Consider the following 11,847-nt stretch of genomic DNA (forward strand, 5'->3'; position numbering starts at 1 on the left):
CTGGCAGAAGGAATGGAGGGCAGGGGGAATGAGGAGCATCTGTCACTGGAGGCCACTGTGGCAAGGGGCAGTTGTCACCCTGAAAACTCAGCTTCTGAGCTTGCTGACATGGTTTTCTAAAGACTTTCCCAGGACAGTAACTGTAAACGTAGATATGTGAACATTCTTTTTGTTCCACGTCTTGTGATGGGCATCTCTCATGGCCAGTGCAGTGAGAAAGTGTTATCCTGACCATCCAATCCCTGGCTGTGGTCACAAGCCTATAAATCCTGGGAGGAAAAATAAACTTTGCTGTTCCTTTCACTACACCTCGACCTGTGTCTGTGTGATCTGTTCATCTTCAGCAGCAACAGGCAGTCACGACTTTGTGCAGGAAAAGGATGAGGTGACTGTAGTGCCAGTGAAGAGGAGAGGGATTCCATCCCAGCCAGAGCTCCGAGGAGAGATGCTTTTGTTGGGAGGGTAATGATCCTGCTGTCACAGCAGAGGGTGTAGAATTCCCCTCCAGAGGAGGCTGAGGATGTGAAGCATCCAAAAGCCAGTGGCTCAGGAGAAATGAGCACATGGAGAAGGTGCAGCATAAAAGGACTTGAATAACAAGGAGAGTAATGGACACTATCTAGATGGTGAAGGTAGAGGTCATAAACTCATTTGTGGTTTTTTTGTTCCTGATGAAGACTCCTCTGTGTTCATCCCCTTGTAGCAATTCCATTTCCATGGTAACAATCAGAGCATCTACCTGCACTGGAAGTCAATGCCCTCTTTCATGCAGTCTTGTCATGGCTGTCTCCTGCCTCCTGACAGTCCTTTGTCCTCGCCTTTTGGAGACTGCTGTCTTGGAGCAGATTATTCAGTTCAGATATTTGTCATTCTTTCCTTTCAGCTGCTGAACAGACAGTCTTTTATTTCTTGCCCTTTGTCGTCTGGGAGTTAACCAAATGTTCTCTTCTGACTTTCTCAAAAATAATCTGCTTGTGTGCTATCGCTTACGAAAATTAATGAAATCATACATTTATCATGAATACATCTATTCAAGACATCAGCAGGAAGCTGGAGGAGAGTGCCTGCTGTCCTTTTCTTGCCAGGATGTTCCCTGATCAGCAGAGCAGACCATACCCACAGAGGTGACTCCCTCAGCTGTGTCAGCGATGCTGCAAGCCCAGAGACGCTGCAGCCCAGGAAATCCGTGTGCTGCCCCAACCCTCAGCCAGTTCCCCAGCCTGTTCTGTGCTCCAGGACCAGCAGCCTGCTCTGTGCTCTGCTCCAGCAACAGTGGGAGCAGTGCTGAGGTGAGAGGAGGTGGTTTTTGTCTTGGTCCCAGCTGTGGTGAAAGGTACGCGGTGGAACTCGCAGATGAGCGCGGGAATGGGACCCAAAATACCCACAGGGAGTGGGAGAAATGAAAACAGCTGGAAAGTTCATCCTAAAACTGTAAAATAGAGCAAAGGCCAAGCTCAGACTGGAAAATGCTCCCTTCCCTCCACCTCCAGGAATGAGGAGCTTTCCTCAGTGGTCTCCCACAGATTCCTGGTGTGGTGCTGGGAGCGCCCCAAAGGATGCCAGCTCCTGTCCTGCCCTGTCCCCTGGGCCTCCATGCACAGCAGCACGCAGGGACATGACCCTGCCCAAACTTTTGAGGATTTCACATTAAAATCTTTCTCTGGAAGAGCAGTGTGGGCTTTGTCTGCTCTGTAATCACGTGGCACACACCCACATCCCAAGAGCCCCTTTCCTAAAAAGCAGACTCAACCCATATTTACATCCAGAGGCTTTATTTCTTAAATAAAGAAAGTCACACATCCTTCCCAATAAAAGTTCTCACAGCATCCCAGAGGTGGCTGATGCCATTTTGCATTTTGTAATTTTACAGAAGAGGAATAAAAGGGGCAAATATTGCCTTTATCCCAGGGTCCCACAGTGACAGCCCACCTCCCTTCCAGCCCCAGGATGGCTGTGGCTGTGCCTCCTGTGTCTGCAGTGACACAGAAACAGAGCTCCACTCACTAATTAGAGGCCTTGGACTGATGAAGTTCCTTTTGCTGAAGGCAGTGTGGCACTGGTGCAGCCCAGCACTCTGTACACTCCTAATTGTGCTCTGGAACTCCTTTTCAGAACCATTCCCCGATGTTTGGCTGCTCTCTGTAAGATATTTTTAAGCAGAACAGCAGCTCTCTCAGTGTAATGAACACACTGGGTTTTCTGTAGGATGTAGGAAAAGCTGCGGATTGCTTTTTAAGCACCATTATTTGTGGTTTTTTGGGGGGAGAGGAATTTTTTTGGTGTGTTTCCTTGTTTGTTTGCTATTAGGCATATGCAGCTGTCATTAAAATATATAAAAAATAGAGTCTATACCTGTATTTCACAGTATTTTTTAAAAAAAAATATTATTTAACATTGTTTTTGAGACAAAAACACCTGGAGTTTATCTGTGACTCACAAATCCAGGGCTGAGCAGTGCCATGCCCTCACCTATTGCACTTTTCCTGGAGGATAGGATGAGAAAGCTGCTATAATCAACAAAAGTGACTTGAAACATTGGGAAGAATGCCTCACAAGTGCTGAAAGAGACCTGATGAGAAAACCACCTCAGGATGACATGCAGAGCCTTTAAAAGCAGTGTGTGATACAGAGCAGCTCACCTAGAACATTCCTTCTGACACACTAACTGTGGTCTGCTCAAAAAATGCTGAGAAGTGGCAACTTGGAGCTGATAAAAGTGAATATCTGGCAGGATCCACAGTGGAAACAGCTATGTGGATAAGAAATGTAGAGTTTCCATGAACTCTAGAAGTTCAATGAATAGGAACAGGTTTAAAGAGTTTTATGTTAAATATAAGCCATATTTGTGGAGGTGTCTATTCCTACATTTTGTGGGATAATGAACCTCTCCTGTTAAAACTTCTAGCTAGTGTCTCTGAAAGTGTTTGATTTCATATTGCTCACCAGAGGGATTTCTGTGATCTTCAGAGCTGTGAAGGTTGTCAGACTGTGTTTTGGACAGGAAGGATTTCTGATTCGATATCCATGGTGTTGAAGCAGAAAACATTTTCAGTAGGAAGAGAACCTGTCAGAAATGGGGTATTTTTTTTTTTTAAATTAACCTTAGACTTTAATTTGTGCCTTGGGGGGTGGGGGGTAGGTGGGTTTTTTATGTAAATGTATATATATTTTTATATAAATACATAAATACCGGCATGTGTGGTATTTATATTAATGGAATCTTCACTTATTCTCAATTGGGAATTAAAATTACTGGGGTACATAAGCCTTAAGTTATGTAAAATGGATGAAAGTTGTAATAATGTCATTTTAAGACACATTAATGGCTGTGTTGGCCTGGGACTGGCGGCTTTCACATCTACTTGAGAAGCTGCTAAAGATTTTAACTTCTTTTTTTAAAGATTTCTAAGCTTTTTGCTCTGTGTGAAGCTTGTAAACGATCTGGGATCCATCACCCCAAGCAAAGAGCTGCCTTTCCTTCGGGTTGTAGTGCACGCTGGAGTGGCCGCCCTGGCGCTTGGGGAAATGCAGCCCTGGCTTTAGGGGGACACCTGGAGCTCCCAGAACATCATAAACGCACTGGATGCGGGAGGAGCCTCCAGAAGGAGAGTTGTAGACCACGTGGAGGGTGTTGCAGGCCATGAAAGCTGCCTCAGCACCCTCGCTGCTGCAGGGCGAGTCCCAGCTGTGCTCCACCGCCATGGCCGCGGGGTTGATTTTGGTGATGACGATGTTTCCCCCGGTCTCTGGCTCTGCGTGGAGGGCCCACAGCCCCTGCTCATCCACAGCCAGGTCTATTTTTGTCTGTGGAGAGAGCTGGTAGGCAGGAATCCTCCCAGCCCCCGGCAGCAGCATCTGGCCGGCGACGCTTCTCCTCTGGATGTGGAATTTGATGATCTCGTTCAAGGAGCCGTGCCTGTGGTAGAAGAGGAAACCCTGGTGGATGACGTGGCCAGTTCCTTCCCAGGGCAGTGCCAAGGGGACTCTGTGAGCCTTCAGGGTCTGGTTGCTTTCCATGAAAGCCATGATGTTTGCAAATTCCCAAACCACGTTATTTACAGAGCCGCTCAGTAAATAAATCTTGGCGTGCTTTCTGCCGGGATCTTTCATCCAGGAGCCGTGCTTTCCTCCAGTCTTCTTAACCACCTTTAGGGACCTAATGCCTGCAAGAACGTGGTCACAACCTGCAAAGAAATACCCAAAGACAAAGAAAAAAATAATTAGAATATCTGTAAATTTTCTGTTTTCTTTCAATTACTTAGTTTCCTTTTAATTCATCTCTAAGGCCAGAGACAATGTACCAGTAAAGGTGTCAGCAGCGTGGCTGTGGTAAATAGTGCTGAAAATAGTTTTATTTGATATATTGCTGCTAAGAGAGCTGTGGTGTCTTCATCTACCTATAAAGTGTTGGGTTCTGTTCTGTTACACCAGTGTTATCCAAAACATTTGGATATTTTTGTGTCTGAGAGGAGGCCAAGAGCACAGCTAGTGATTTTGTGATTATCCTTGTCTGTCCTTTTACAGGGCTGTAATTTTTACTTCAGAGAACTGACTTCTGGTTTAGATCAAACAGTAATCAGAGTTATTTCTGGTTGGAGGCATGCAGATTAAAATCCATTATCCACGTATATAATATTTTTGTTTCAGGACTGGTCTTCAGGTAACTTCATTTTTATGCATTTATAGTATAAATAGGAATAAAAATAGATCAGAATAACAGAAAGCAAAACCACTGGGCTATCTTCCCATTCCCCCTGGCAGCACCTGCACTCAAAGGAATGAGGCAGCAGAGCGAGTGGCTGCTCTAATAACTTAATTAATTTTAATAATTTACATTTTGTGTGCACTCTGCAGGGATGTTTCAGACCAGAAAGCACCGAGCCTGCGAGGACTCAGGCATTTAAGCTCTGAGATCTTTATCAAGCAACATCCTTTCCAGGAAAAAAACCAAAAACAAACCAACAACTATTGCAAAACATATTAACCAGCTTGTTTATCAAAGGCACCCATAAATTAGGAGGCTCAGCATTTGAAGTTTGAAAAATTGCTGTGAGTGGAGTGCAGCCATCTCAGTAAACAGGACAAACAAAGCTCTAAGGCAGGAAGTTCTGGCAGCAGATGAAATGGAGAAAGCAAAAGCAGCCCCCTTATTTGGCCTGATATGAACCTGTTGAAGCCAGTGGCAAGATTGCAGCTGCCTGTAGAAAGCAATTTTTATGTCATTTGTGGGCACTGATACCCTCTAATCAAAGTTTTTGGATATTGCTGCTACAGAGTGGGGTTTTTTTCCTGGGAGTCCTCACTCTGGAGGTGCCTCCCCTGAATAAGACACAAGAGCTTTCTCAAATCTAACATTTATTGGTTAAATAGATTTTAAAAAAAAAAAGAAATTAAAGCTTCTGAATCAAAAAGCCCAGGCAGCCTTAGCAGCATCTTCCTCTGCAGGGGAAATAACCAGATTTTTGTCTGATTGTTATTCTCTGTGCAAACTTGATCCAAGCCCAGTAACAAAGCTGGACTTAGCTCTTTTCTGCTAGATTTGTGAAGTGGCTCAGCAAAAATAATCACAGAGTCTGGTTAAGATATGAACAGCATAGAAGCAGAGCTGCTTCTGTTTTCTAGATCTTCCTACTTTTTCTAAGTGCTGAAAAACCTGCAGAGGGAATACTTTTGCCATCAAATTCCATGGGAAAAGCACCTGACTAGTACTGACAGTAGAGAACAAACTGAAAATAAAGTTGCTATGAGCTGCTACAATAAAGTTAAAAGTAATAATTTCCAACTAAGGAAAATAGAAAGTAATTTTTTCCCACTGAAAGTCTCAGAAAGATACAATTTTCAAAGTGCCCTAACCACACACAGTCAATTTAAAAATCCCCAGTTTTTTTTCCTCCCTGAAAAAAAAAATGCCTAAAATGCTCAAAAGTTCTCTAAATGGAAAAGAGAAACTATTGATGTTCAGGGCACTGAATTGTGGAGTGTGAGGAGAGCTCAGGAGCAGAATAGGAGATTGCTTCTGTAAGCATCTGCCTTGAAAAGTTCGAGGAAGAAATTGGAATCTTATGTGTAAAATTAAATCAGCCTAATTCTGCTGAAGTCAGTGGAACTGTGTCATTGATGATGCTAAAGTTCTTTCACTGACTTTTAAAAAAATTACAGTTTGTATTTCTTATTGTTTGCTCTTCATTTCTTACTACTATGAAAACAGACTGCTTTAAATATGCCTATAATATAATTATATATGCCTGTATATATATAATATAATATATATAATATAATTAAATATGCCTGTGTCACAACCTTTTAAGGTGAAGATAATTACAAAATGTCATTGGTTTAAAAAATAAAAACTCTAGATTGTGCATATATTCTTCATGCTGGCTACCATAACACCTCATTTGCAAACTAAAGTGATTTTTTTAATTAAAAAATTAATTAAAAAGTAAAAAAATTACTTTTGAGTTGAGGTTTTTGGCCCTGCTTAGTCCAAAAAGCAAAGACCACCATTAATTCCTTAGTACAGCTGCAGTACTCAGAAATGAGTTTTTCTGGGGCTTTACAAGAGCACACCTTCAGAGGATTTTACCTTATTTTATAACAAAAAGTAACTTCTGGAGAATTAATTTGATACACAGTAGAATTTCTGCAAAGTAAATATTTGAACTGTGTTTTCCTCCTTCCTTCTCCCATACATTATTTTTGCATATACATGGGTTTTATAAATCTAGTATTTACACAGCCCAGAACCCCTTGCAATAATCTGTAACAAAAACCTGTTCTCCCTGTGTCAGAATAATAATAACTGATAAATAAAACTGATAATAAAAATAAACTGGTTTTATATTGGGGTCAGAGGCACAGAGTGTGTGCCCTTATCTCTGATATCTCTGACATCCAAAAAAACACTGAATTTCATATAACTCCATGAAAACAAGTGTTAAATAGAAATCTAGAAGTGTAAATGTGTAAATTAGAGAGTTTTCTGAAGTCACTGGGTGAAAAAGTTAAAGTTTGGGGTTTAAATCAGTTTAGAGAACAGGAGACAAGATGGAGGATTTAGGGTGTTGTCTCTTGTCCTTCTTCTTTCTTCTTCTTCTAAGGGTTTTTGGGTAGCAATGAGTGATTGGATAAAAAGTGCTGCAGTGCAGCACTCAGGTGTTGGGTTATTGGGAAAATAATTAGAAAAAAATATTATAAATATTAAAATATAATATATTATATTATTTTATTAATATTATAATAAAATAAATGATAATACTGTAATTCATGTTATAAATTAATTATTTAATAATTAATAGTACTATAATAATATATTAAGATATTACATTATATATAATATATAATATATAACATATAATATATCATAGATCATATATCATACATTATATATAATATATAATATATAATATATAACATATAATATATCATATATCATATATCATATATCATATATTATATATAATATATAATTAATATTTTATATATAATATATCTTATATTCTATATAATATATAAAACATAGAATATATATAATATAATTAGTAATACATTTATATATTTTATAATATATGTTTATATATTTTAAATATTTATTTATTAGATATAAATTTATATATTTTAAATATATTTATTAATAATTAGTAGTATTATATACTGTACATATAAGATAAGTAATTATGATATATATTAATGTTTTATATATTTTTATATATCTGAATTAGAAAATTATAATAAAAATAATTTACTGGGTGTTTGTCAATTGGGTAAATATATAGACATATAAATATATATAAATATATATAAATATATATAAATAGACATATGAAAGACCTTAAAGAAGATCTTTGTTGGCCATTTTGCACCTTTCTATCTTAGTGCACTCAGCTCCTTGTATCCTGTATATGTAATATAGATAAAAGAATAAACAACCAAGTCTGGACAAGAGCAAACTGCCTCTCTCTCATCAATCTCAGTCCTGGGATAAAGAACCCAGCCACCAATGTCCCATCAGGACACTCTTACTTGCATTAAGCATGAGTTTGATCCTGTTTTTCTCCTCTGCCTCTTCCAGCAGCTGCTGTTCCAGCAGGTCCTGGTGCACGTCCAGGCAGGCGTTGGAACCCGTGGTAGATCCCAAATAGTCGATGTCCCTCTGTGCCCTCTCCAGCCTGGACAGCAGAGTCTGCACTTGTCCCCCGAGCTCAGCCTTGCCAGCCTTCAGCGCTGCCAGGCGGGACAGCAGCGCCTGGGAAAACTCTCGGAATTCCTCCACATACTCCAGCAGGTCTTGGCTGCATTTCTCCAGCCTCCTCTGGAGTGGGAACACGGGAAGAACACGAGGATTGATGTGGATATTCCATGTACATCACAGCCTCACTGGTACTTTAACCCCTGTGCTGCTCCCTCCCAGTGCCCCTGCACCCACCCACCCCAACCCCAGTCCTGGCTGGGTGGCTGTGCCAGCAGAACATCTCAAACTGCTGCAAAATCCTAAAGTCTGCACAAAAATCCACATTTTTAACCTCAACGTGGTTACTGACAGCCAGATACTTTGTTTTGCTGCCTAAAGAAAAGTGCTCTGATGGAAGCAGCCAGGGATAATTAAGGGCTCATGATCTCTGATGACTTTTGCTTCCCAAAAAACTTTCAGGAACTCCTCCTGTGGGAGCACTGCTGAAGCACTCTCAAAGGGTTTTCTGCAGGAAATTATAGCCATGAACACTTCACATGAACACACCTTTGTGACAGAGGCAGAATCTAGTGTGGCAATTTTTCACCCACTGAAAGGTGAAAATGAAAATTCTATGTTTGAAGCAGTTTTGTGTTGTTTCTTTTTTTAAAAAAAAAATAAAAAATTATTGGCTGTGTTTAAGAAAAATGCAAAACAACAGCAACAAAACCAAACAACAGCAACAAAACAAACAAAGAAAACCAAAGAACTATTTCTTTACACCTAAATTCATATTATCAGCGTTTTCAAAGGTAAATAATATGGTTTCTCTGTTGCAACTCAGCTGCTTCAGAGGTGTCCTGAAAAGAGTAGCCCAGCTGGCACTTTGGGAAGATGAGGAACCTGAGCAGATCTTTGGTTTGCTCTGTAAGCTGTGTTTTCTTTGTGGTTTCCACCTCCTCTCTGCCCCATTCACACAAGGCCAAAAATCCCCAGGAAGCTGCTAAATGACTTTCTACAAAACTTTCATTTTTAGTGTTCTCAGGTGCTGTTTTCAGCATCTGCCTCACTCTTTGTCCTGTTACTTTTGTGGCCCTTGCACCAAATGGGCTCCCCAATTTTTTAGTGGAATAGAAGTTGCCAGGTGAAGTTACTCCTGGAGTGGCAAAGAAAATGTAAATCTCTGCAGAATGGGAAGAGAAAGAATATCAGGTTAATCCTTCTGCTCCTTCTGTGCTGAGAAGATAAGATTAATGAGGGCTTTGTACAAAAAGGGAGGTGAAATCAGGCAAGTCGAGCTCCTCTCTAAGTCTGCCAGTGCAAGCCAGGAGCCAGGGACACGTCAATAATTTAAAATAAGCAATATATGATTATAGCACACCAATATTGTGTGTTCTGCAGTGCTGGTAGCTTTTTACTGCAGAGAAAAAAGCAAGAAGTGAGGTATTTATATAAGAAATTGAAAGGAATTCAGGGGATTGAAAGGAGTGTGTTTCAGTCTCCCAGATATTAAAGATTTATTTAAGGTGCAGATGCACTTCTGGTTTGCATGAAAGTGTCTTAAACTTCCCTTCCAGGCAGGGATACCTGCAGATAGGAAAAATACCTGATAAATGTCTATCTCCTTGTTAATAAATACTTGAATATGTGACAATATGTTTGTATGGGTGGCCTGTGACAGTACTACATAAACATTTGCATTTTAAGCTAAATTCACCGGTGTAATAGAAAAAAAAAAAAATACAAATTATAACAGAATAGAAAAATAAGATTATGAAATTATACCCTGCAAAAAACGATGGGGTGAGTTGAGAACTTTGCAGTTAAAGTTTTAGCAAGGATTTTTTTTTTTACTCATCCATGGGTAAAAAGCTGGAAATTCACCCTCCTGATTTGGTGCATGATCCAGACTGCCCTGGGCTGGGAACATCCACACATTTCCAAACCTCTTTATCGGCAGAAGGGTTCATCAGGCACGTACCTCCAGAGCCAGAAAACGCTGGTCAATGTAGCTCAGCAGGGCTGCATCCTGCAGCAGGGACTGTGCTGCTGCCACGCTGCTCACCAGGGATGCAATCAGCCAAAAATGCACTTGCAAGGCCACCATTGTGCCAGGGAATTCTGGAGAAGAGCGGTGAATCGGTGCTGTGGGCAATCCCAAACGCCGCCAGTCCAAGGTCAAACGCAATTTGCCATCATCTGAAGTGAAAGAAAAATACTAAAAACCCCTAATAAGTTAAAAAAACTGTGGCTGGAGAGATTAAAAGGATTTAAAATGGCTGTTGTATTTTATCAATAAGGAAGTAACGTTGTGGCAGAGGGACTGGATGTGTTTATTTCTAAGGAGCCAGATGACTCCTGCTCAGTTTGTGATCCTGTGATCAGTCCCAGATGTTCAGCACTGAGTCACATCGAGCCTGTAGGCCAAATTTAATAAATACAAATAAAAGTAATTTATTTTCCCCTCCTTTCTCCTCCCATCTGCTTTTGCTGTGTGCAAGTCAGAGTGGACTCCCAGCCCTTCACAGGGAGCTCTGGTGCTCAGTGGCTGTGGATGTAAAACCAGCTGAAGAAATTGGTTTCACTTCCACTATTCAGCCTGTTCAGGGCTGCAAAACAGAGGTAAAATCATTTTTCAAATAATTTATTTTTAAAAAAATGTTCCTTCTACTTTTTTTTTCCCTTGGCAGTGCTTTTCCAGCTTAAATCCATACCCTTAACACAGCTCTGTGTCTTTTTAGTGGGGTCCACGACAGACAAATTCTTTTGGAACAATAATTCTGCTTAGTCTGACTTTAAAATTAATTATAATTAACTTCCATGAGCCTAATGCATTTGAGGCAATTTGCCTCATTATTGCATCATTATTTGATGTCATCATTTTCCTGACTGAATGCCTTGTTTGGAAAAACCCATGGCCATGCTAACACTGCTGGAAAACCACGTGTCAGGAGCTTAGAAAGCTCCCTTTGTATCTGAAGCCAAGCTGTTTCTCAGAATTCTCCACCTCTTCTCTTCCTTTTTCCCTCCCCAATTTTTCTTTTTCTAGTTTTTTTTTTTTTTTTATTTTTCCTCCTCACATTTACCAAGCTTTCTTTTTCTTTCTGACTGCCCCTTGTGCAAGCATGTGACTGCAGAATTCAGGAGTGTGCCTGTGTCACAGCTGATTTTTTCCTCCCTGGGTTTGATTTTTGCACTGTAGCTGTGTGTGCTTTGCAGGCAAATTTCACCCAAGTGAAATTTGGTTTTTTGATCCTGTATTTTAGTATTGCTTTACCCTAAGAGGGGCACAGAGTCTGCCAGCTCCTATTTACAGGCACAGTCAGTGGTGCACAGAGAGTTTAATATCTGATTTTTCAGTCCAGTGTGATTATTCCAGAGCTCCTGCTCGAGGGGACAGAGAGCTCACACTGAGAGCAAACACCTTGGCAAGTCTGTGTTTCCTTGGTTCTGTCCTGTGGAACAGCTTGACATCACATGCTGTCTTCTTTTCCACAGAATAATCAGGTACAACAACAGGGAAGATCAACATAAGGAAAAAAATTCCTTTTTCTAACCTCTGAGGTGAACCTGGGATCCTTCAGAGTTGTTCTCTGAGTCCTGTGCCTGCCACAGGTAATGACTGATGAGGATTTGGAATTCAAATTCCAAACTTCCTTTCAAGAACTCCTAGTTAG

The 11,847-nt window shown here is 40.6% G+C and overlaps 1 protein-coding gene across 1 annotated transcript; it reads right to left on the reverse strand.

The window, feature by feature from the left end:
* Positions 1 to 1,755: 1,755 nt before the first annotated feature.
* On the reverse strand, positions 1,756 to 10,692 carry OLFML1 (olfactomedin like 1). Its single transcript, XM_015629627.3, has 3 exons — positions 10,152 to 10,692; positions 8,023 to 8,311; positions 1,756 to 4,184 (listed from the first exon to the last, which is right to left on the reverse strand). The coding sequence occupies exons 1-3, from the start codon at positions 10,275 to 10,277 to the stop codon at positions 3,406 to 3,408; spliced, it is 1,194 nt and encodes a 397-aa protein (XP_015485113.1). The 5' UTR covers positions 10,278 to 10,692; the 3' UTR covers positions 1,756 to 3,405.
* Positions 10,693 to 11,847: the final 1,155 nt, after the last annotated feature.

The sequence above is a fragment of the Parus major genome, chromosome 5 (assembly GCF_001522545.3).
Source record: "Parus major isolate Abel chromosome 5, Parus_major1.1, whole genome shotgun sequence".
Lineage (NCBI taxonomy): Eukaryota > Metazoa > Chordata > Aves > Passeriformes > Paridae > Parus > Parus major.

Coding starts and splice junctions, on each gene's coding strand:
- OLFML1 (XM_015629627.3), bottom strand. CDS start 10,277: ATGGTGGCCTTGCAAGTGCATTTTTGGCTGATTGCATCCCTGGTGAGC. Junction 8,312..10,151: donor AGCGTTTTCTGGCTCTGGAG/GTACGTGCCTGA, acceptor TTCCCACTCCAG/AGGAGGCTGGAGAAATGCAG. Junction 4,185..8,022: donor CAAACTCATGCTTAATGCAA/GTAAGAGTGTCC, acceptor ATTTCTTTGCAG/GTTGTGACCACGTTCTTGCA.